Source organism: Podarcis pityusensis (assembly GCF_964106645.2).
Source record: "Podarcis pityusensis genome assembly, chromosome: Z".
NCBI lineage: Eukaryota > Metazoa > Chordata > Lepidosauria > Squamata > Lacertidae > Podarcis > Podarcis pityusensis.
In genome coordinates this window covers 15,726,832-15,752,162 of record NC_138044.1, presented here as the reverse complement: position 1 = coordinate 15,752,162, position 25,331 = coordinate 15,726,832, and the positions used below count along the sequence as shown (strand labels likewise).

The 25,331-nt window shown below is 43.8% G+C and overlaps 1 protein-coding gene across 1 annotated transcript in view; it reads left to right on the top strand.

The window, feature by feature from the left end:
• Positions 1-113: 113 nt before the first annotated feature.
• Positions 114-25,331, top strand: part of ABL1 (ABL proto-oncogene 1, non-receptor tyrosine kinase) — a 132,263-nt gene continuing 107,045 nt past the window's right edge. The window contains exon 1 of the mRNA XM_080990597.1: positions 114-2,642. Within this exon, the coding sequence (XP_080846723.1) occupies positions 2,507-2,642 (136 nt within the window). The 5' untranslated portion in view covers positions 114-2,506. The remainder of the gene's footprint in view (positions 2,643-25,331) is intronic.

Genomic DNA, 25,331 nt, shown 5'->3' with positions numbered 1-25,331 from the left:
TTCTACAAATGCTAGAGATTTACTTTTTTTTTTTTTAAGGAAACCTTGAGATCTCTTTCCCTCGCCCTCTTGAGTAAGAGGCCCCCCTGCTCTCTCCCCAGCCTCCCCTTCCCTTCTCCCTGGTCGGGCCGCTGTCCCTGCGAGCTCCTCCCCTCGCGCCGCTGCTGAGAAGGCGGCAACAATGAGCCTCCTCTGCAGACCGGTTCCCTTCCCATCATGGCCGCTACCGGGTGGCCGCCGCCGCCGCCCAAGTGCTGGCTGGCTGACACTGACTGACTGGACCCAGCAGCCCCAGGACGAAGCAACCCCCAGCCTCCGGGGCTGGAGGGCCGGGAGGGCGTGGTGTGTGGGCGCGTGTGTGTGGAGAAGCAGGGAGAGCGAGGGGAAAGCGGGGGTAGTGGGGCTGCCCAGGCGAGGAGAAGCGGTGGGAAGCCGCGCTGCGCCCCGTCAACGTCGCTTCGGGCCTGCTCTGAGCCACCTCCCCTTCCACCCCGCTCAATTCCTCCCCTTCGTTCACTTAACGCAAGCTGAGACCCCCTTTCTCCCCCTCAGTTCGAGACCTTCCCTTCTCTCCCCTCCCCATTGGAGACCCCTTTTCTCTCGGTCGAATCTGAGACTCCCCCACTCTTGCCCCCTCATTTGAGACCCTCTTCTCCTTCCCCAAATTGAGACCTTTCCTTCTCTCCCTCATTTGTGACCCCCTTCTCTTTCCCCGTTCCCCATTTTCTATCTCGATTGTGTGTGTGTCCCGTCCCGTCAATATCTCTTTTCTACCTTTAAGGCTTTGGGATATATTTCCACCCTTCCCCGCTGTTTTCATCATTATTTTTTGGATATTTGGAATCTTGTGTTCTGCTCTCCTTCTGTTTTCCCATTTCCCCCTCTTCCTCACATTTTCTGCAGGGAGTTGCACTATGTGTTCCCCTCAGTCTTTCTTACACACCTTTTGGATAATTTTCTCCCTCACATTTTTTTTTTTAAATTCAGAATCTGTGACATTCCCCCACTTCCTCATTGTTATTCATTTTAACTTTTACCCCTCCTTCCCTTTCAGGACTTTGACTTCCATTTAACTGAAAGAAGCTTTAATTAACACCGCCCCCGTCCCGCCCTGCCCCCCAAAAGTAGTAGGAATTTTCATTCTCCTCCTTCCTTCTTCATACGGACTCTGTATTCCTCAAAGTTTTGTTTTCCTGCTTCTCCTCTTCCACTTGGGGGGTGAGAGGGGAGATTCCCTCTTTGCTGACAAGCCCTCATTCTCCATTCCACGCATTTTTCATTCCATCTGTGTTTCCTCTTCCCCTCAGTCCCTTTCCCTTTCTATGTAGACTATGATTGCAAACAAACACTCTCTAACTCCCTGACTTTCTCCTGGCATTCAGCTTCAGGTGGTCTCAACTTTTCAGTAGATTTTGGATGCTGGGTGGGGATGTGGGGTGCTCTACTGCTTCAGAGTCGACTGTGCAAACCCCACTAATCCTCAATTTGATATCTTTTGGGGCATTCTGGGTGTCCTTTCAGTCTTTGGTCCGATTTTTTTTTTTTTTTTTGCTGGAGTTGATCCGAAGCATCTGCCTTCCCAAGGAATATCCAGAGAAACCTTTGCGAAGCAGCCGAACTGGGATGAAGCTGGCTTGGTCATGCTTATATGTGAAAACCTTCCTCCTGCGGTGCAGATTTGACCTACCACCTCCCTCCATCCTGGAGTTGTGACTCCTGTGTCAGGTGACATTCGTATATTTATGTGATCAGGTCAGGAGCATCTTAATCTCCCTTTTTGCTGATGACTTTAATATTTGCTTCTTCAAAATGACCCCCTCCTGCACAATTACGCATTTCACTTTCACTGGGACATTAGAGAAGTGCCACTGGGTGACTTGTGACTTTTGCTATGGGACAGGTAGAGTCTGGCACAGACCATGAAGTCCACTGAAATATTCCACTTTCTGTGGAACCCAACTACAGAGCCTCAGAAATTTTTAACTGCTTTATGCCTTTTTTGTGATCAGGGGAAGAATAAATGACCTTATCACACAGACACCTTTCTTTCAGACTTGAATAATACTTGAAAGCCAAATGCTGCCTGTTTTTTTGGCCGGTGAGAAGTAATTGCTATGCAAAAGAAAAGAAAAGAAAAGAAAAGAAGAATTTTGATACCGATCTGCAGCAAAATGACCTCTCCCTGCCCTGGGTGAGATCTAGTATCGGCTCACCCAGTGGAAGATCAGGGACAAGACTTCTTCTTCCCCTCTTCACTTAGAAAACTTTAAAAAAAAAAAATTAGTGGCGTTTGCGGCTGCCAAGTGGAACTTCTAATATAGTGTTCCGAGAAACAAGCAGTGTCTAGAAAAATGTGCTCTGCCTCTTGACTTGAACCGCATGCCTTGAGTGATCTGGTCCCCGTCCCACGCTACCCCCAAGGAACACACTTCCTTGTGAAGGTATCTCTGCCAATCTGGAAGGTTGGTGTCTTCTCAGGTCGGGACCACCCACCTTTCAATACTTTATGGGTCAGCAGCCTGGAAAAGTTCTTGGGGACCAGCGGAGGCCGAGTCTGCCCACACTTCACTTTATCAAAGGCCCAGGGAAGAAGGAAGCATCCAGGCATGGGTCTGCCCACTGCAACGTCTTTCTGGTTCACGGTAAGGGCTTCCATCTGTGTCTTAATTTTAACTCCTTTTTCCATGCAAAAAATAATTGCGTAATTTGCATTCAGTGTTTTAATCTGTTTGCAAATGTAGCAAAAATATTAATTTGTGGAAGTGTATGACACATGGAATTAAGAGAACTGAAGGTTTGTACAAATGGGTCTGCTTTATTAATACTACATACCACATTCGACATTTGAGCAATTGAGGCATTTGGGGTTCTGATTCTGGTGGAGGTTCTGATGAAACCAAGTCCTGTGTTTTCAGGTTGAAGGTTTCTGTGTCATGTGACACCTTCTAAATTGTAGCTGTACTCGCACCCACTAGGTTGTGGGATTCATTTTCATATAATAATGTAGGTAACAATATGTAAAATAAGAGGTCACTTTTTTGTGAGAGGTTGGAATTTAGAGAGAATGCCGTGGGTGTCATTCACAAAATGATGGCCATGGAGTGTTTGGCATAACACAAAATGGGGTTATTTCCCAATATCTTTTCTGAGCACCATAAAGGTAAAGGGACCCCTGACCATTAGGTCCAGTTGTGACGAACTCTGGGGTTGCGGTGCTCATCTCGCTTTATTGGCCAAAGGAGCCGGCATACAGCTTCCGGGTCATGTGGCCAGCATGACTAAGCCGCTTCTGGAGAACCAGAGCAGCACACGGAAACACTGTTTACCTTCCCGCCGGAGCAGTACCTATTTATCTACTTGCACTTGACGTGCTTTCGAACTGCTAGGTTGGCAGGAGCTCTGAGCACCATAGGAGGAACCAATAGGCACAGTGGAGTCTGCAGGCACCGTGTTGATGACTACCAAATAAAAGAAAGAAAGAAAATATCTAGTGGTTTTCAGACTTCTCACCAGGGGACCCTTTCCATGTTGATCTGATGGTTTTCTGTATGTCTCCTGTGGAATCTCTGACTGCAGCAGGGGATTCTGAGTGATGTTTTAGGATGCACTCTCAGTTCATTTGTGGCACTGGCTGAGCCTTTGTGCTGACCTTGCATGAGCAACATGCTTTACTTTAAGGACCATCTGAGGCCTTATAACCTAGCCTGCTTACTTAAGTCAACCAGAGATGCTAATGGGCATTGAATATCAAAACCCCCATGCTGTGGAACACTCTTTTGGCAGAGATTCAACAGGAACCCTTGCTGTTGACTTTCAGGTGTCTCTTGAAGACTTTTGTTGATGCTTATCAGCCAGTGCAGTTAACAAAAAACTTCTTGAGTAGCCAGTCATTTTAATGATAGTTTTACATTGCATTTATAAGTTTTTGAGTTGCTGTACAGCGCCCTGATGTTTTGTGAAGGGTTGGTATGTAATTATTTTTGTAAATATTAAATAACACACAAACTACACTCTAAAACTTACCTTGTTCTCCCCTGTGGCTTCACATTGCAAAAGAAGATTGGCAGTGGAGGTCTGGTTGTATTCCAGGAAGGATCAATGGCAACTAGTGGTGATGGGTATGTTCTGCCTACACTATTGGAGGCAGTATGCCTCTGAATACCAGTTGTTGCGAATTGCAAGTAGAGAGAGCTGCTGCTCTGCTCATTTCTGACTTGTGGGTTTTTCATTGGGGCATCTGGTTGGCCCCCGTGAGAACAGGATGGGCCCCTCTTGGCCTGATCCAGCAGCCAGTTTCCCCTTAAGGAGATCTGTTATGGTAGCAGAACCTCCATGCCCAGGGGCAGTCTACTGCTGAATACCAGTTGATGGGAAACAGCTAGAGAGGTCTTACTTGCAGGGTTCTCAGTTGGGGCATTCTCAGCTGGCGATTGTGAGAACAGGATGCTAGACTAGGACCGCCCCCCCCCCCCCCCGTCTGATCCAGTAGGGCTCATTTTACAATACTGATACTTTATACAGGTAGTTGTGGTGATGAAGTACAGTTACTTGACATGATGTGGAGGTAGCTGTTAGGGTGGATTGTGCATTTCTTTCAGTGACTTCTTTCATACTGACCAGTAGATAGTCCTGACAGTTGCACATACAAAATGATGGAGAGGCAAATCAAATTCAGAGATCCACTGTGATGTATCAGTTAGAGTTTTGGACTTTGACCTGTGGGAGCTCCCCATTCAGCCATGAAGCTCACTGGGTGTGACCTTGGGCCATTCACTGTCCCTTTCTCTCTCTCAGCCTATAACCTACCTCACAGGTTGTTGCGTGCAGATGAAATGAGCAGGAGGGAGACCCATGTATATCACCTTGGAGAAAAAAGGAGGGTATAAAAAATAAAAATAAATCTGCAATCCAAATGCTGGGTCCCCTCCACCAGAGGGAGTCTACAAAATTATGCATTCCCAATTGTTTAAATAAAAAAAGTCATTTATCTGACCAGACCTTAAGTAGGCTGAGCCCAGGTGAAAGTTTCTCATCAGCACAATATGGGGAGAGGAACAAATCTCCTTTTTTGTATGTGCTGCTTTTCAGGAAGCTGAGCTCATCTGTTTGTTGTAACTGAAGGTGGAGTTCAAGGTTCCGGCTCCATCGCTTGTGGAATCCATGGATATCTGGGCTGAAAGGAATGAACTCATGGTCCTAAGAGACTTGTAATATGTGTTACAAAGTGGAGGAATCCAGAGTTCATCAGTAACACGCACACACAGAGAGGGAGAGAACTGGTGTGCCTAAAGCTGCCACTATCCAAGTCTCGGTATCTCTTGTATAAAAAAATTAAATCAGAATATAAGATCGTAATGTTAAGAATAAATGGGAGATGGCCTGGTGTGAAAATGATCTGCAGAATCATACTTTATACCCATGGGAGATGTTGCCTGCAACTCCTTTCCAGAATCTGCTGAGCTTTGAATTGCTTAGATGTGGTCATATCTGGACCATGACAGTATTAAGAGATGCACTACGGATATAAAAACATTGGAAGCTGTCTTGTTTAGAGTCAGGTCATGGTTCCATCTAGCTCAGTATTGTCTACACTGACTGGCAGTGGCTCTGCAGGGTTTAAGGCAAGGGACACTCCCAGCCTCTGTATTATATGCAGAAAGGACACATGAATCTGATGATACAGTTTGATTGTGGATTTTGTCGGTAAAGAGCCCAGGAATACCATGTAAACTTCCAGTGTAGACACAAAGTGGGCTGATCTCTTAACCATTACTAAGAGTGATTTGAATACTTTTATGGCCACTAGGCATTCTTCTGAGTATCAGTTGCTGAAAGCCATGGGGCAGGGAGTCCTATTGTGCTCATGTCTTGCTTGTGAGCCTCCCATTGGAGCATCTGGTTAGCCACTATGAGAACAGGATCCTGGGTCATTGATCAGATCTGTCAGCTAGGCTCTTCTTATGTTCCAGCCCTACTGTCAGAAGCAGTATGCCTCTGAATGCCAGTTGCTGAGAATTTGATAGATTTTGATTTTATATTTGTATTCCACTTTTCCAACAACAATCACATGCATGGGGAGTGTTTATCTTGTGCTCAGATCCTGCTTGAGAATTTCCCATTGGGGCATCTTGGTGGCCATTGTGAGAACAGGATGCTGGACTAGATGGGTCACTGGTCTGATCCAGCAGGGCTCTTCTTACATTCCTCTGGCTTCTCCAGATGAATTGAAGGTGAATGAGTTGGTCGTGACCACAGATTTTGATTGAGTAGCAAAACATCTGGAGACACCTTTGACCAAGCAGTGTGTTGAAGAATGGGCATGATATGCGCTAAGATGTTTGAACCAAGATGTTCTGGTGGTGTTGATAATGCACACAAAGAAAGACACATGTCTTTTTTACAGGAATCTGTTGTGAGATGTCCACAGGGTGGCAGGAGGAGGCTGTGCTGGATGCAAGTGGGAAGCATTGCCTGAAGAAACTGTCACAATATGTGATATAGTTTATAGGTGAGGGAAGCTCAGGCCCCTGGGCTGAATCCATCTCTCCAGACCTCTCTATCCAGCCCTGGGATATCTCTCCAGGCCCTACTCTACAATTCTATGATTGAACGATTCATGCCCATTTCACCATTCTGCTCCCGCCTTGATTGTCTTTACTTGGCTGCAATGTATCCTTGGACTGTGACAATGCAGCTCTCTCTTTTCTGGATGGAGGTGTGCATGTGTGTGTTTTGGCCACAACATAAAACATGAAAGTGCTAAAGAGATGGGATTATGCTATCCCAGCATTGCTGTGCCTTTCCCTCCTGTGGAAGATTGTCATGGCTGTTGCTGGAAAGAGCTGTCTCAATTTTTATAAAGGAATATAGAAAACTGCTTTATGCTGAGCCAAACCACTGGTCCATCCAGTTCAGTACTGTCTACAATGACTCCAGGATCTCAGGTAGGGAATCTCTACCAACACTACCTGGATGTACTGCTAAGGCTTGGACCTGGGGCCTTCTGCATTCAAGACAGATGCTGTACCAATGAACTATGGCCCCTTCCCCAAATGAGAGAGGGAAAGTGCCTATACTTCCAAACCCTTCTGCTTTTGGTTTTGAAAATGTGTTCCAGAAACTGAGGGGTTCCTAGAAGGTTTTCAGGGATTCCTCTGTAGATGGTAACTAGGAGCTTACTTTTTTTTTTTTTTGATGCTATTAAACTTGTCCCCACCCCACACATGCATAGGGGAGTGTTAGGCAGGATGTAGGTCAGACTCTGCCTTCAAACAAGCGACAGTAAAGGCCCCATAAGCCTAGCCAGTGCCCTGCATGAATGGTCCAAAATGAACAAGGGAAGGAGTGACTCTCCTATGAGGAAAGGTTGCAGTGTTGGGGGCTTTTTTGTTTAGAGAAAATTTGACTAAGCGGCAACCTGATCTAAGTTTTTAAAATTATCCCTGGCATGAAGAGAGTGGATAGAGAAAAACTTTTCTCCCTCTCTCAAAACACTAGAACTTGTGAGCATCGAATAAAGCTGAATGTTTGAAGTTTCAGGACAGAGAAAATAAAGTACTCCACACAGTAGTTAAACCATGGAACTCACTCCCACAGGAGGCAGTGATAGCCACCAACTTGGATGGCTTTAAAAGCGGATTAGACAGATTCATTGAGGAGAGGGCTGTTGATGGCTACCGGCCATAATGGCAGCGATCAGACTCCCTGGTCGGAGGCAGTAATGTTTCTGAATATTGGCTGCTAGAAACTTCAAGAGGGGACATTGCCCATGTGCTCAGGTCTTGGTTGAGGGTTCCCCATTGGGACATCTCATTGGCCACTGTGAGAACAGGATGCTAGACTAGATGGGCCATTGGCTTGATCCAGCAGGAAGGCTATTCTTATACCCTTAAGAGTTAACAGTGAACCAACTTATCGCATAACTTCTACTCATTAATTTGATTGTGGGTTTTGTTTCAAGGTTTTTTTAACAATGGTTAAATCTGGTGAAGGGAACAAGTGGGTACAGCAGTGAAGTTGCTGGTGCTCCTGTGTGAGTCCCAGCCTTCATTATCTCCTGGACCAATCATTGTTCTTCCTTTCCTCTTTGAAGGATTTGGAATTCATGTGCCGGGGGGTAGGAGGATAGCTTCAGTTTGGAAGTGGTTCAAGTTTCTGCCGGGAGAATTTATCTTTACGATAAACTGCACGCATCCCCCAAAACCATCTGTGTTGACAGCGTGATGTGTTTAATGAGCCAGCAACAGGCAGCATGTTGTGTTCCTGATTTCATTTGCTCCTCATTAAAGAGTTGACACAGGACAGGCATGTGCAGTTATCCCCCCACCTTTTTTTGTTTTGTTTTAAGGCTATACTTGCCTGCTGTTCATTTAAAAACCCTGGATCCTTTACTTCAGGACTGGAGTGACTGCTATGAGGAAAGTTTGCAGCATCTGGAGCATTGTAGTTTATAGAAAAAATGAGTAAGAGGCAACATAGTAGATAATGTTTATAAAATTATACATGGCATGGAGTAAAGTTTTTATTCCTCTCTCATAATGCTAGAACTCATTGGCATCCAATGAAGCTGAATGTTAGAAGATTCAGGACAGATCAAAGAAAGGCTTTCATTGTGCTGCACAGAGTTACTGTGGAACTCATTTCCCCAGTTGCTGGGAACCACAGAAGACAAGAGTTGCTTTGCCATCATGTTCTGCTTACCTCTGTAGGAGACACTTGGTTGTCCACTGTGAGAACAGGATTCTGGACTAGATGAGCCACTGGTCTGATCTAGCAGTCTTGTCTTATGTTCTTATGGTTTTCCAAACTTTTGAACTCATAGACCCCTTGGTGAGCTTTTAAAGTTGCCATTGGTCCCCAATCCAAATTCTTAGTGATGAAAATGAAATAAAGTTAAGAAATAACAACATCTAATCAACATTTATTCATCTTCAACCACAGTTACAAGGAATAATAAATGTAAAGAAAATAAGGAAGTAAAACAATTGAAAATAATGATGATACCATACCAGTCTGGACCTTAGAAGAACATTGCTGGAACATTGCAGGCAAGTGGTCCATCTAGTCCAGCATTCTTTTCTCACAGGGTCTGACCAGATTCCTCCGTGGAAAACCATAGAGCAGGACCTGAATACAAGAACACTCTCTCTTCCTGCAGTTGCTAGCAACTGGCTTTCAGAAACATTACATTATCCATGCACTATATTTCTGACACAGTTCCAAGTTAAAGTTTTTGCACTGTATGAAGTCAATGAGAAAAATGTATAGGCTGGTATTCTGATGCCAGTGAAGACAGGTGGGCACCGCAAAACATTTTCATGTATGAGGAACATCCATCCCATGATAAATGCATGTCTGGAAATGCCCTGGGCAAATTAAAATGAAAGACAGTTTTCATTTGACATCAGAAAGAGAATAAAGATTACTGCTGACATTCATGATGGGGTTTTAAGCTCTCTCTCAATTTTTGAAATGCCTTCCCAATGACAGATATCTCTCTTGACACTACCTACTTGAACTTCGCCAGCTTACCATTTGCTGGCAGTCAATTTTCTCCTGGTTCATCCATTATAGTACATATTTCTCCATTTAGAAATAACAAACCTCAAAACAATCTGAAAAACTAGATTTCAGCGTAAACACTTTTACCTAATGTTTCTCTCCCCCACTCCTTAGAAGATCCATGTTATTTAGGCTGCCCTATAAATAAAGCTTAGTCATCCTTTTTACGCTTGTCAGAAATGATCTTGGTCTGTGTTTAAAAGGCTAGAAATGTTGTGTATTTGTGTATATGTGTTTGTGTGTGTTTGTGTGTGTGTTTTAAAAATGGAGAAGGTTCTGCAATATTATCCTGCCTGAGAGCCAGTGGTTAAGAGCGGTGAACTCATAATCTGGTGAACCGGGTTCGCGTCTCCGCTCCTCCACATGCAGCTGCTGGGTGACCTTGGGCTAGTTACACTTCTCTGAAGTCTCTCAGCCCCACTCACCTCACAGAGTGTTTTTTGTGGGGGAGGAAGAGAAAGGAGAATGTTGGCCGCTTTAAGACTCCCTAGGGTAGTGACATAGCGGGATATCAAATGCAAACTCTACTTCTCAGTTGAAAACCTCGTTTTCTGAGAATCACAGCTTATGGGTGTGATTTAAATTGTTGAAACCTAAAGCTCTGTGTTAGAAGCTCTTAAGCTTGCCCCTTCTCTGGCTGTTTCTGAAATGTGGTCTTAATGATGACTACATCTCTTGACACTAGCTAATTAGGAGCTGTTTTAACTTGCTTAATTAGGACTGTTTAAAAGCTTGAAAGAAAAGAATAACCACCTGCATCTCCCCCCCCCTTTACAACAGCACCCAGTTTTCCTTAGATTGACTTAAGAGGACTGGTTCTTTTGTTCAAACTTACTCTTGATTGCTTTTAAAAGCTCTGGTATATTAGTGGAGATGAATTAGGTATGGGGAAACTTCGGCCATACAGATGTTGCTGAACATGTCTGTGGATGATGGGAGTTGTAGTTCAGCAATATCTGGAGAGGCAAATGTACCCCACACCTGAGATCAAGCTCCTGTGTTGGGAGAAGGAGAGCACACAGTCTCTAAAGGGAATAGGGAGTGAGGGAGAAGAAGCTGGTGCACAATTCAGATTTGAGAGCATTTACAAACCATCGTTTTTAGTTTTGTCGGCAATGGCAAGCAGTGGTTTGATCAAACCTGAGAGTCAGTCATTGACCTGGTTCAGAAAACCTTTCCAACCTTCATAAACCATAGTTTATGAAACCAGGAATGAGTACCAGGCTTTCATGCTCCTCCTCTACCTTCCTCCTCCCCTTCTATGTCGGCTTCAGTGCTTCCTATGTTATTATATATCATGTCAGAGAGAGTATGGTAGAGTTGGAAAAGGTTCAGAAATAATGGTTCTGATTACCAGCTGCTGGAAGCCACAAGAGGGGAGAGTGCTGCTTCTATGCTTGATTCTTGCTTGCACTCTTTCCACAAGCATCTGGTTCAACACTGAGAACAGGATGCTGGACTAGGTGGGCCACAGACCTGATCTGTCAGGGTTCTCCATATGTTCCTATAATCTTACAAGCTGCATCACAGGTCTGATTAGAATAATACTCAGTATATTTCTAGCAGCTGCTGCTGACTCTCAGCATTTTTAATGCCTCTCGCTGTAGAAGTCCAGGCATACTGAGGTTCAACTGGCAAACCTGCTGATGAGGTGTCAGGCAGGTACTGTTTAGTGGCATTTAGAACCTGAAGACGGGGATAAAGGATTGCCCTGTGTGCAGCCTCTGGAAAGCTGTATAGAGCAAGAAAACATGCTTTCATCTTGGGTGAGACATTTGAGGCTTTAAAGTTGTTCCTTTCCTTAAAAAACACAACACCCATTACCAGTACTTATTGCAGCAAATAATGACAGTAAGTAAGTAAGCCTAGTTCTGCATTGTAAAGTGTTAGCAATATCAAAAGCAACACGATGGCCAGAAACAATTACAATGTGAAAAACTTTATGGAATAATTCAAAACATCAAAACTAACAAACTGAAGTCTCTGAAAGTCCTTAAATGAATCACGGTGCCAGACTTTACCTGGCGAAGAACAAGCTGTGAAGCTTTGTATAATCAGCAAATGTCCAATTCTGATGTCCAGCTCTAACTCTGAACAAGAGTTTTTACAGTTTTCCACATGGCTTAACTCCTTACATCCATCTTTATCTTTTTCGGGTCATCATAGCTGTGTTTCTTGTATTTTTTTGGATGTTGAGGTTATAAAACATAATGGCTTCCTTGCTGTTAAACCTCATAAAAAACCCACTGATTGTAATTCTCTTTACACTATTCTTTTCACCCCAGACGACTGAGGGACAACTTTCTTTATGGAAAATTTTTACGCCTTAAAAGAAATACCTCTTTGAAAAATGTTGGGCTGAAGTGAAAAAAGATTTAGAAATTTGGTCAAATTTGAAGCTTTCACTGCTAGGCCGTATTGCTGCGATAAAAATGAATGTATTGCCTAGAATGTTGTTTTTATTTCAAACATTGCAAGTTTTGGACAAAATGGATTGCTTCAAGAAGTGGCAGAGAGATATTTCTAGATTTGTCTGGCAGGGCAAGAAGCCCAGAATAAAATTTAAAATATTAACGGATGCAAAGGAAAGAGGTGGATTTGCCCTGCCAGACCTTAAACTTTACTATGAATCAGCAGCTTTTTGCTGGCTGAAAGAATGGCTGCTTCTTGAAAACACAGACATTTTGGACTTAGAAGGTTTCAATAATGTATTTGGATGGCATGCATATTTGTGGTATGACAAGGTCAAAGCACATAAAGCATTTAAGAATCATATTGTCAGGAAAGCATTGTTTAATGTCTGGATAAGATATAAGGATTTATTGGAAAATAAAACCCCAAGGTGGTTGTCACCGATGGAAGCGAAAGCACTGAAAAAGCTCAATATGGAGGCCAAATGGCCGAAATATTGGGAAATTCTGGAACAAGAGGGAGACAGATTGAAACTGCAGAGTTTTGAGAAACTAAAAAACAAAGTGCGAGATTGGCTTCATTATTATCAGATAATGGAGGCATATAATTCGGACAAGAAAATTGGCTTCCAGGTGGAAAAATCAAAATTAGAAACAGAACTGTTAGAACCCAAAACTAAGACTTTATCAAAGATGTATAACTTGCTGTTGAAATGGAATACTCAGGATGAAACGGTGAAATCTGTTATGATTAAATGGGCACAAGACGTTGGACATAACAATGATGGCTGACTGGGAACAGTTATGGACCACAGGGATGAAGTTTACGGCATGCAATGCCTTAAGAGAGAATACTATGAAAATGATATACAGGTGGTACATGACACAAGTCAAGCTTGCAAAAATCTATCATTTGCCCGATAATAAATGTTGGAAATGTAAAGAAACTGAAGGTACATTCTTTCACCTTTGGTGGACGTGCCCAAGGATTAAGGCTTTCTGGGAGATGATCTATAATGAATTGAAAAAGGTATTTAAATATACCTTCTTGAAGAAACCAGAGGCCTTTCTCCTGGGCATAGTCGGCCAATTGGTGTTAAAGAAGGATAGAACCTTCTTTATGTATGCCACAATAGCAGCAAGAATACTTATAGCAAAGTATTGGAAGACACAAGATCTACCCACTCTGGAAGAATGGCAGATGAAGGTGATGGACTACATGGAATTGGCGGAAATGACTGGCAGGATCCGAGACCAGGGAGATGAGTCGGTGGAAGAAGATTGGAAGAAATTTAAAGACTATTTACAGAAATATTGTAAAATTAATGAATGTTAGAATGATGTTAGAATGAAATTAAGTGGTTCTAGTAGCAATGTCATAAAGGTGTATGTAAAAATGGATGGTTAATAGGTGAGAATCTAAAGTTATAAAATATTAAGTTAAAGGACTAAGATATAAACAAAGAGGGAAAGGAATTGCTGAATTAACCAATTGAACTGGAATACAAAAAAGGGAAGTGAGAGGAGGTCAGGGAAGCAAGGAAATGAAATGTAAGATACGGAAGGATTAATTTGTTTTTAAGTGTTTCTTTTTTATTTTTTTTCTGTACTTTGTATTTTGTATGTTTTTTTCTTCTTCTTTTTTATATATTTTTCCTTGTTTCTTCTCTCTTTAACTATGTAATTTTTTGTTTTTGAAATTTTAATAAATATATTTAAAAAAAAAGAAATACCTCTTTTGACCATGATTTCCATAACAGTGCAGATATTCTAGCTCACTTTCTTCATTCCAGAGGATATCCTCCCACCATTGTCAACAGGTCCAAATATAAATCTCTTACGAAGGACTGGACGTTGCTTCTCAGTCCCTCAACCACCTCACAGTCTCAAAATCGCATTATAGGCTCATTAATAATAATAATAATAATAATAATAATAATTTTTTATTTATACCCTGCCCTCCCCAGCCAAGGCTGGGCTCAGAGTGGCTTACAAGCAATAATAAAAACAAGTTGAATGATTACAACTTAAAAACAAAATAAAAATACAACATTAAAATATTGAAACATTAAAATATTAAAATGTAGCCTCATCGCAGAAGGAGAATGTAGTGAGTATGAGTTACTCGTGCGTAAACTGGTGCCTCTCTAGGCTAATTTGCCTTGTTAAACCTTTCTGACTGCACAGCCCTTTCTCATCGTGGCTGCCTCAGTCGCTGGCAGAATCCGTCAGTGGGCGTTTCTTGAACCTCTTCCAACATAAAAGTTGTTTGACACCCAGTCTCCTCCTCCTCTCACTGCGCGGGAGTCTTCTGCGCAGGGAGGGCGTGGGTAGTGGAGGACCTGTCCCCTCCTCACTGAGGTCCAGTGAAGAGTCCTGGAGCCCTCTCTCCGATTCCCCCATCTGCCCCCCTTTATCCCTGGTGTTGCGCTGATTTGCTTCCCCCTCTACTGAGCTGTTTCTCCCCCTGCTGCTGGGTCCTTCGCCAGCATCATCTAGGAGCCTCCCCTTCGCCTCTCGCTCCGATGTCAGTTCCCTGACAGAGAAGGAAAGGAAAAAAGAAAGAGAGGGAGGGAATCAAATTGGCTCCAAGCCAAAGGCCAGGCGGAGCAACTCTGTCTTACAGGCCCTGCGGAAAGAAATCAGATCCTTCAGGGCCCTGGTCTCATGAGGCAGAGCGTTCCACCAGGCCGGTGCCAGAGTTGAAAAGGCCCTGGCTCTGGTTGAAGCCAATCTAACTTCCTTAGAGCCCGGGACCACTAGGGTGTTGCTATTTATGGACCTTGAGGCTCTCCGTGGTGCATACCGGGAGAGGCGGTCCCGTAGGTACGAGGGTCCTAGGCCATGAAGGGCTTTAAAGGTCAAAACCAGCACCTTAAATCTGACCCTGTACTCTACCGGGAGCCAGTGCAGTTTGAAAAGCACTGGGTGAATATGCTCCCATGGCAGAGACCCTGTGAGGAGCCTTGCTGCAGCATTCTGCACCCTCTGGAGTTTCTGGGTCAGCTTCAAGGGCAGCCCCGCGTAGAGCGAATTACAGTAGTCAAGCCTGGAGATGACCGTTGCATGGATCACTGTGGCCAGGTCAGGGCGGGAAAGGTAAGGGACCACCTGCTTGATGCGGCGAAGGTGGAAAAATGTTGCCTTGGCTGTTGCTGTAACTTGTGCCTCCATGGAAAGGGAGGCGTCAAGGATTACACCCAAACTCTTAACGGAAGGCAATGGCACTAATTGGGCCCCCGCAAGAGAAGGGAGTTGGTCCCTCGTCCCCATGCCATCCCGACCTAGCCATAGGACCTCTGTCTTCGAAGGATTTAGTTTCAATCGGCTCCCACGAAACCATCCAGCCACAGCTTCCAAGCATCTCGTCAGTGTGTTCGGGGCCGAGTCGGTGTGGCCATCCATCAGCAGATAGAGCTGAGTGTCATCAGCATATTGGTGACAGCCCAGCCCAAAGCTCCGGATAATCTGGGCAAGGGGGCGCATAAAGATGTTAAAAAGCATCGGGGAGAGAATTGCGCCCTGCGGCACTCCACACACCAAGGAGTGGTGCGACGACATTTCCCTCCCTAGTGCCACCCTCTGTCCCCGACCAGAGATAAAAGAGCACAGCCAGTTACAGGCTATGCCCTGTATCCCCACGTCTGCGAGGCGGTGGTCCAGAAGATCATGATCGACCATGTCAAAGGCTGCTGACAAATCTAAAAGGATCAGCAGTCCACCCACCTCGATCCAGTTGTCTACGGAGATCATCTGTTATGGTACACTATTAGAGTACACTACTCATGCAAACAGAATTATTAGAATTATATGCAAACATTGGCATGTACTCTGGAATGTACCAGGTTGTAATGAATTTCCTTTGATTGGCCTGAGACGGACCAAATCAATTAAAGATATGTTAGTACACACAGATATGAATTCTGAAAGAATTATAACTCGTACCATTAGCACTTCTGGGCCCACTGGTCACCATAAATGTGGCAGATGTTCATCTTGTCCATTTTCTTTACAGACTAAAGAAATTTATGATGAGAAAACCAATTTCAGATTTGTTTTTCGTCAATTTAGTACATGTCAGACCAGAGACGTGGTCTACCTTACTCAATGTCCTATTGTATATAGGCTCTGCCACTCGAGCAGTTGGAGTTCGGATTGGGGAACATTGCTCACGCATACGTAATGCCAGTATGGAGGCACCTCTGGTAGAACATTTTGTTTCTCACAATCATTCAGACACGGATTTATTATTTACAGTTTTATGGGTGAATCAGAAGACAATTGGTATCAGAAAAGATTATGAGTGACAGTTACGGCAGCAAGAAGCCAGTTTTATTTTCATGTTTAAAACTATTCATTCAGAGGGACTTAACTCTGAATTAGACCTCAATTGTTTTATTTGATTATCTGCATCTTTGCTGTTACTTTGTACTGTGTCTTTAAACTCGGTCTCCTTGTTATTAGTGTCACCTGGGGTTGGCTATATACATTTTTCAAAAAATGTTGTCAGTAACAGTGACTACATAATCACATGAGCACTGTTCCAGAGTATTTTTCATTCTCATGTATATTATATCTATTTGAAAAAAGATTGGGTATGTAACCTTTTTATGTTACAATTTATAATTTCTACGCTGATTGAAGTTGTTGTTATGCGTGTGCAGGTCATCGTTTGAATATTTTATTTTCAGTTAATGAAGAAATTACAAATCTTTCTACTTATGAGTGTTGAACTAATTGGCTGATGAAGAATTAAATGAAACAGTAGTTGTTATCCGGAAACACTGTTCAGCAGAGTTCAGAGTTGGACATCAGAATTGGACATTTGCTGATTATACAAAGCTTCACAGCTTGTTCTCCGCTGGGTAAAGTCTGGTACCGTGATACATTTAAGGACTTTCAGAGACTTCAGTTTGTTAGTTTTGATGTTTTGAATTATTCCATAAAGTTTTTCACATTGTAATTGTTTCTGGCCATCATGTTGCTTTTGATATTAATGACTCATATTTTGCAACACAGGGGATTGTTTACTCATTGTAAAGTGTTAGAGCAGAGTTTGAAAGTTCCTGGGTGGTCAGTGTAATGTCATTGGGGCCAAATTTATGCCCCTTGGCAGAGGTATTTGAGTCCTACATTTGCATTTAGATCCTTCTTGTGGACTTCTTGTGGACTTCCCATCTGGTGGCCACTGTGAGGACAGGATGCTGGGCTAGATGGGCCATTGGCCTGATCCAGCAGTGTTCTTCTAATACTATACGTACCTTCACTTCTGCTTCTTTTCAAAATAACAACTTAAGAGAGACGAGTGTTGATGGGCTTCAGCTAAGTAGCTCAGTACTTCCAAAATTGGAACCTGACCTTATTTTAGTTAGGTTGACAGACCTTTGATGACATCCAGATGCTGGCATGATGCATCTTTTGAGGCCTTCTTGCTGGTTCTGAATCATCTTAGCCGTACCCATGAGTCACTATCCTGGCCTGTGAGTGACTTGTAGGCATGGCATATTCTGGGTAAGAGCAGCTTCTTGTGGTTAAAAAGAAAGCAGAAGGACTTGTGATGGGAACTTTACTTTTTGGGAGATCAGGGGATCAGCCAGAAGAGCATTTTGCTATTGCACCTAAGGCTGTCTCCACAATGGCGTTTTTGGTTGGGCTTGGTTTAACACCAGTTAAGTGCAGCTGAGCTGAGGATCTGCACAGCAACTGTCTCTAACAGGTTAATGTTTTCTGCCCTTTGGGAAGAGCTACATTGATTGGCTTGATAAGAAGGAGAGTCTGTGCAATTTCTGAGGCATGTGTGAGTTTAATGTGAAGTCGCTGGCACACACTTTTTCTCCATGTGAACTGAGTAGAATGAAGGGGATGCCCTTAAAATAGAGTGTGTGGCCTGGGGAGAGTTTAGAGGGCCAGGCAGAGAGACCTGGAAGCCACATTTGCCCCCTAGGCCTAAGCTTCACCCTTCCTCCCTGCCTTCAAGCTTGGAGATTCTTTTTTATTATTTATAATTTATTTACTGCATTTATATCCCATTTTTTTCTGTGCAGAGCTGAACGTGGTGTACATTTAATCCCTACAGCAACCCTGTGAGGTAGGTTAGGCTGAGAGAGGCAGTGACTGGCCCAGGGTCACACCCAGTGAGCTTCATGGCCAAGTGGGGACTTGAATCCTGGTCTCTCTAGTCCAACACTCTAACCCTGGCTCTCAAGCCTCATTGAAATAAGCTTTTCTTAAGCCTCATTGAAACAAGCATTAACTGTACAAGACCATAGCATCCAAATAGACAACAGGGAATCTGGGATTTTCTGCTCTTCCCTGGTGTTGGCTTTTGTATGAAAACATGCATGCTTGGCAAACAAGATGTGAAAGTGGATGAGAGGCTGGGAGAGTATGTCTAGCAGAGTGGCACACTCTCATTCCCTGCTGCCGTGTGCGTACAGTATTTGGTGCTGGCGTGGAAGAGCCCTCCTGTCCCCAGCTGTTTCTCCTGCACTGTCTCGCTCAGTAATAATGCTGTGGAGAGGTCTCTGATTCCAGTATTCTCATAATACTCTGCTCCTCCCCAGCCTTTCCTTGTCCAGAACCTAACATGTGGAAATGCTGCTCAGAGTATATTCCAATATATTGCAGTGACACCTCCCTCTTTCTCCTTTAATCTGGGCTCAAGCTTGACTTCCTGATTTTTTGCTCCTCATCTCGGCAGGCATCAGACTTGATTTTTTTCCTTTAAATTCCTGCAGCGTGCTTTGCATTTATAGGCAATTGGGAGCGATTTGGCAAGCGATCTGTGCAGTTCTGCCAGGGTGGTGTTGTGGTTAGAGTGTTGGACTAGTCCCCACTCAGCCACAAAGTTCACTGGGTGACCTTTGGTCACAGTCACTGTCTCTTAGTGTGGACAGTACTGGGCTACATAGACCAATGACTCATTAGAAGGCACCTTCCTATGTGTCCATTTAATTCAGCTCTTTAGTCATAACTAAGACAACTATTTTTTTTTGGTGGGGGGAATCATAGAATCATAGAATCATAAGAGACCACAAGGGCCATCGAGTCCAACCCCCTGCCAAGCAGGAAACACCATCAGAGCACTCCTGACATATGGTTGTCAAGCCTCTGCTTAAAGACCTCCAAAGAAGGAGACTCCACCACACTCCTTGGCAGCAAATTCCACTGTCAAACAGCTCTTACTGTCAGGAAGTTCTTCCTAATGTTTAGGTGGAATCTTCTTTCTTGTAGTTTGGATCCATTGCTCCGTGTCCGCTTCTCTGGAGCAGCAGAAAACAACCTTTCTCCCTCCTCTATGTGACATCCTTTTATATATTTGAACATGGCTATCATATCACCCCTTAACCTCCTCTTCTCCAGGCTAAACATGCCCAGCTCCCTTAGCCGTTCCTCATAAGGCATCGTTTCCAGGCCTTTGACCATTTTGGTTGCCCTCCTCTGGACACGTTCCAGTTTGTCAGTGTCCTTCTTGAACTGTGGTGCCCAGAACTGGACACAGTACTCCAGGTGAGGTCTGACCAGAGCAGAATACAGTGGCACTATTACTTCCCTTGATCTAGATGCTATACTCCTATTGATGCAGCCCAGAATTGCATTGGCTTTTTTAGCTGCCGCATCACACTGTTGGCTCATGTCAAGTTTGTGGTCAACCAAGACTCCTAGATCCTTTTCACATGTACTGCTCTCAAGCCAGGTGTCACCCATCTTGTATTTGTGCCTCTCATTTTTTTTGCCCAAGTGCAATACTTTACATTTCTCCCTGTTAAAATTCATCTTGTTTGTTTTGGCCCAGTTCTCTAATCTGTCAAGGTCGTTTTGAAGTGTGATCCTGTCCTCTGCGGTGTTAGCCACCCCTCCCAGTTTGGTGTCATCTGCAAATTTGATCAGGATGCCCTTGAGTCCATCATCCAAGTCGTTGATAAAGATGTTGAATAAGACCGGGCCCAAGACAGAACCCTGTGGCACCCCACTAGTCACTCTTCTCCAGGATGAAGAGGAACCATTGATGAGCATCCTTTGGGTTCGGTCAGTCAGCCAGTTACAAATCCACTGAGTGGTAGCATAGTCAAGGGTTATAGCTCAGTGGTAGAGCATCAGCTTTGCATGCAGAAATGCCAGGTTCAATTCCCAATGGCATATCCAGGTAGACCTAGGATACAGTCCCGTTCTGAAACCCTGGAGAGCCTTTGCAAGTCAGTGTTGGCAATACTGACCTAGGTGGACTAATGGTCTGATTCAGTACAAGGCAGCTTCTGTCCAATCCTCATTGTGGTGCCTCTGAGACTGAGACTGTCCAGTTGCTGATAAGTGCTTAAAACAAAGCATATCCCATTTTTACTACTGGAGGTATGAACAAGATAATAATAATAATAATAGTAATCGTAGTAATAATAATATTTTTATTGGTACCCCACCCTTCATGGCCGGAGCTGGGCTCAGAGTGGCTAACATCATATAAATAATACAATATGCATAAAAACAAGCAATCAATTGATTAAAATGCATCCCAAAATTAATTAAAATAAATTAAAGTTAAAGTTAAAACTGTACAATTACAATCCTCAGGTTAAAATTGAAAGTGGTTAATACTTGCTAGGACCAACTGTTTCCAGTGATATTATAAGGACTTGTGAACGGGCTGGGAAACCGCCTTCGTGCTTGTTCTTATACAAAGAGAAAATGATGATAACCGCTAATCCAAACCCTTCAAGTCTATCAATACTTACAGAATCATAGAACCATAGAATTGTAGAATTAGAAGGGGACCCAAGGGTCATCTAGTCCAACCCCCTGTAGTGCAGGAATCTTTTGCCCAACATGGGGTGTGAACTCACAACCCTGAGACTAAGAGTCTCATGCTCTACCGACTGAGCTATCCCAGCTGCAGCTTCTTAAGTCACATTTAACTGTCTTTTCATTTAAAGTGCATTGTGTGATTAGTTCACTGTGCCTGTTAATGACCACCACTCAACTGTTGCTGAAAGCTGTGTTCTAAAAGAAAAAGTGACTGAAAGAAATGGGGGGAGGTGGAGGAGGAGGAGAAAAAGATGGTAGAGAGAAGTGGGGTCCTTGAAATGGGGTCAGTCCTTAGCATTTCCAGGTAGGTTTAGGAAATACACCTATCTGAAATGATAGAGAGCCACTGCCAGTAATGCAGAAGTTCCCAGGTTCAGTTCTTAATGGAATATCCAGGTAGAGGTGGAGTTGATTTCACTGAAAACTGCTGCCAGTCAGAGTAAACAGTACTGAGCTAGATGAACCAATGTATTTGACTCATGCAGCTTCCCATATTCCTAAGGGACAGACACACACTCTCCCTCGCACACAAGCTCCTTATTCTTGGAACACACACACTTCTTATTCTGTCTGTGTTCCTTCACCACCTGTAGAACAAATAGTTTAGGAAAATGTATTAGCACTGACCTGGATACCTGCGACACCTCCCCTCCTCACTGCTTTATTTAAATGAAGGAAATTGTAAAGCATACAGGATCTGTGATGAAGTTACCCTTTTTGGCTCGAGGGTATTGACCAAAGTTGTTTTACCTGACTCATCTGTATGGTTGGATTGTCTTTTCTTGGGTAAAGTTCAAAGATAGACTTAGACAGGCTGCGGTGTGTGTGTGTGGGAGAGTTGTGCTTTTTTTAAAAAAAGCCTCTTAAAAGCCTGTGTTTTTCCACCACATTTCTATTATACTAGATGAGTCTTTGATTTCCACTTTGTGTTTTTTCCTCTGCCTGTTTGTTGAGATGTGACCTGCAGTTCACTGTAAGGATGGCAGTGTGATGGCGGCATCTTAATATAGGGCAGGTGCTCAAAAGCTCTGCGGCAAAACTCTCTCTTTTCTCTTGATTGATTTTCCTTTTCTTTTTTTAAAAAGAGGACACCTGCCAATATGGAACTATTTCTTACTACCTATCATAGAATCAAAGGAATGTTGGGTGGAAGGGATCCCAAGGCTCATCTAGTCTAACCTGCCACAATGCAGGAATTATAACTATGTGCCACTATTGTGGCGCTGAGTGGGCATTTCTGCAAAGCTAGGCAGGAGACAATCAAGAGAAAGTCATTATTCATGCAGCACATAGTTAAACTGTGGAACTTCCTCCTGCAGGAGGTGGCAACAGTCACTACCTTGGAGGACTTTAAAAGAAGATTAGACAAATTGATGGAGGAATATGGATATGTTTTAGCTCCATTGTTGGAGGCAGTAAAAACTTTTGAATACCAGTTGCCCAAAACCGCAGGACAGGAGAATGCTCTTGTGCCTTGGTCCTGCTTGTGGGTTTCCCAGAGGCATCATGTTGTGAGAACAAGGTGCTGGACTAGATCGGCTACTGGCATGATCTAGCAGCGCTCTTCTTAGGTTCTTATGATTTGGGTGGCCACATTTAATTTCAGTAGAGCCAGTGTGACGTAATGGTTGGAGTGTTGGACTATGACCTGGGAGATCTGGGTTCGTATCCCCACTCAGCCATGAAGCTCACTGGGTGACCTTGGGCCAGTCATCATCTTCTAGCCTAGCCTACCTCACAGGGTTGTTGTGAGGAAAAATGGGGAAGAGGAGAAACATGTGCACCATCTTGAGCTCACTGGAAGATAAAGGTGGTATATAAATAACAATAAATAAATAAATAATAATTTCTAGATGTTTTGCATCATCTTCCTTCCCCTTCCAAGCAATTACTATTTGTTTTATCTCCAAGCTGCAGCCCATTTCATTTTTTTTTTTTTAAAGGAAATTCATTCCTGCCCTTGATTAAGCTCCACATAATAGCTTCCACTGCTCACTCATACATTCATTAAGAAGAATTAAACAAGGGCTGGCAGCCATTAGCAGAGAGCTAATAACCTCACCGCAGGAAAGCGCAGCAGCTTGGAATAAATGAACAGGAGCAGAAACAAATGAAATAACTTCATGGATTTATGCGTGACTAATTTGCTGCTTCTTTTTTTCACAAAAAAAGTCTGATTTACATGGATTTAGCACTCATGAAAAGAGCTGGATTGACAGGCCTTGAAGGACTGCTGTCAAAGGCTGTCAAAACAGATGCACAGACCAGAGAATAGACCGGGACTTGCCAATATCCCTGCAAAGCGACATGTTTCTACCATTGGGGGGGGGCACAGTTTTGGCACCTCATCCGGTGCCTGCTCAGTTTGCCTTACAGCTGAGGCTGTCACCAAGGAGGCCTCTGTTTGGTGGGGCTCAGGGAGATGGCATTAATGAGACCCATCGATTGTCTAGGAAATAGAGCATAGATACCAATCTCATGTATGTGGTTGGGCTCATAGAATTAGCATCCTGGGACGAGTTTGAACATTGGTATTCAGAAGCATACTGCCTTCAACAGAGGAGGGATAATTTAAAAAGAGCCATGCTAGATCAGGCCAATTGGCCCATCTAGCCCATCATCTTATTCTCACAGTCGCTAGCTAGATGATTGTGGGACTCCAAAAACTCAAAAAATAGGAGTTCAGCACATTAGCACTCTACCCACCTGTGAAGAGGAAGAATATAGTCATCCTGGCTAGAAGCTACTGATTATCTCATCCTGCATGTGTGTTGTGTAGTGGTTAGAGTGTCAAACTAGGACCTGGCAGTCCACTCAGCCATGATAGTTGTGAGGGTGAAACAGGGAGAGTGGAAGAACCGTGTACATCACCTTGAAGCCTTTGGAGGAAAGAAGTTGGGATATCAACATAATAACCATAGTCGATTAGTTGAAGCCTCTTTTAAAGTTGTCCAAGCTGGTGGTCATCACACAGCGCACCTACGAGTCGCAAATGTAACTATATGCTGCGCAAGGAAGTCCTTCCTTAAATTGTGTGTCCTGAATGGTCCGATGTTATGCATTGCCTTCTGAAATTGGGGCGTATCCTATACAAGAGCATTGTAAATAGGTGCCCAAACTGTAGGGTAGGGCCACAATTCTAAAAAACTGGGGATTGGGGTGTACCTTGAAAAACAATCCGTGATGTGGGCTCCAACAAACTTTCTTTGGCCCATCACAACTGTGCGTGTTGTGTGGCATCAGGAATGTGCGGTGGAAAAGGTTCTGAGACGTGAATTCTTCTGCTGCACTCTTTCTCTGTGCAGTCCTCCACCACCACTTAATTTTTTTATTAATTGGGAACCCAACAAATTAATTGGGAACCCAACAAATGAGCAAGTTTAAAGCATGCAACCTGGAATGGATGTAATCCTAGGCCAAACTAAAAAATCAAACTTGTAATTAACCTTAATTTTTTTCCAGGTGAGTAATCTCTGCAGAGTACATATAAATCTAGGCTCACTGTTCTTCAGGCGTGCTAAAATTAGCATGCTGACAGCATGTACACACTCTTAGGGTGCAATCCTGAACAAGGATGTAAGCCCCATTGAGCTCAGGGGTAGGAAATTGCATAGACTCGTGTTGCCGAAATCTGAGTTGCATGAAGTAAATCATAGTATTGTAGAAGAGACCTGAAGGCTCATCTAGTCTAACCCTTGCAATGCAGAAATCAATGGTATGCTATTTAGTTTTCACAGGTTCCATCTGATGATAGTCCTACTCATAATAAATCCATTGAAATGGATGGCTGTGACGAACTCAGGTTCATTAATCTGAGTAGGATGCCTAAGTGCAATTTAGTTGGATACCACCCTACATCTTAAAATAGTTACAAGCTTTCTGATGATAAATAATGTCTAAGCATAGCTATGCATTTATTTGCATGTTGATTTATTTATTGCATTATAGCCCACCTTTTTCTCCAAGGAGTTCAAGGTGGTGTACCTGGTTCTCTCCTTCCTCATTTAATCCCCACAACAACTCTGTGAGGTAGGTTATGCTGAGAGGCAGTGACTGGTCCAAGGTCACACCCAGTGAGCGTCATGGCTGAGTGGGGGGATTTGAACCATGATATTTCCCAGGTTCTAGTCTGATTCTGTATAACCACTGGCTTATAATTTTAGCCTTAGAGGAAATTCCAAACAAACTGCCCTAGGGTTGTTCTTGGATTTGTTACCTGTGATTCCTACATTGCGGGGGTTGTACTAGATCAGGGGTCAGCAAACTTTTTCAGCAGAGGGCCGGTCCACTGTCCCTTAGTCCTTGTGGGGGGCTGGACTATATTGGGGGGTGGGGGAAGGATGCAAGAGCACCATGAGCTCTGGTGGCTGCTTACCTGTGTCTTGCAAGCAGCAGGGGCTGGCGGGACGATGAGCAATTGCGCAGAAGGGCTCCAGAGAGGGGCTGCTTAAAATGGCAGCCATTTGAGCGCTGCTGCTGCTGCTGCTGGCACCAACAAAGCCCAGCCCCCTTCCTCCTCTAGGCAGGGCGGGGAGAAGCCAGGAGGAGGAGGCGCCGTTG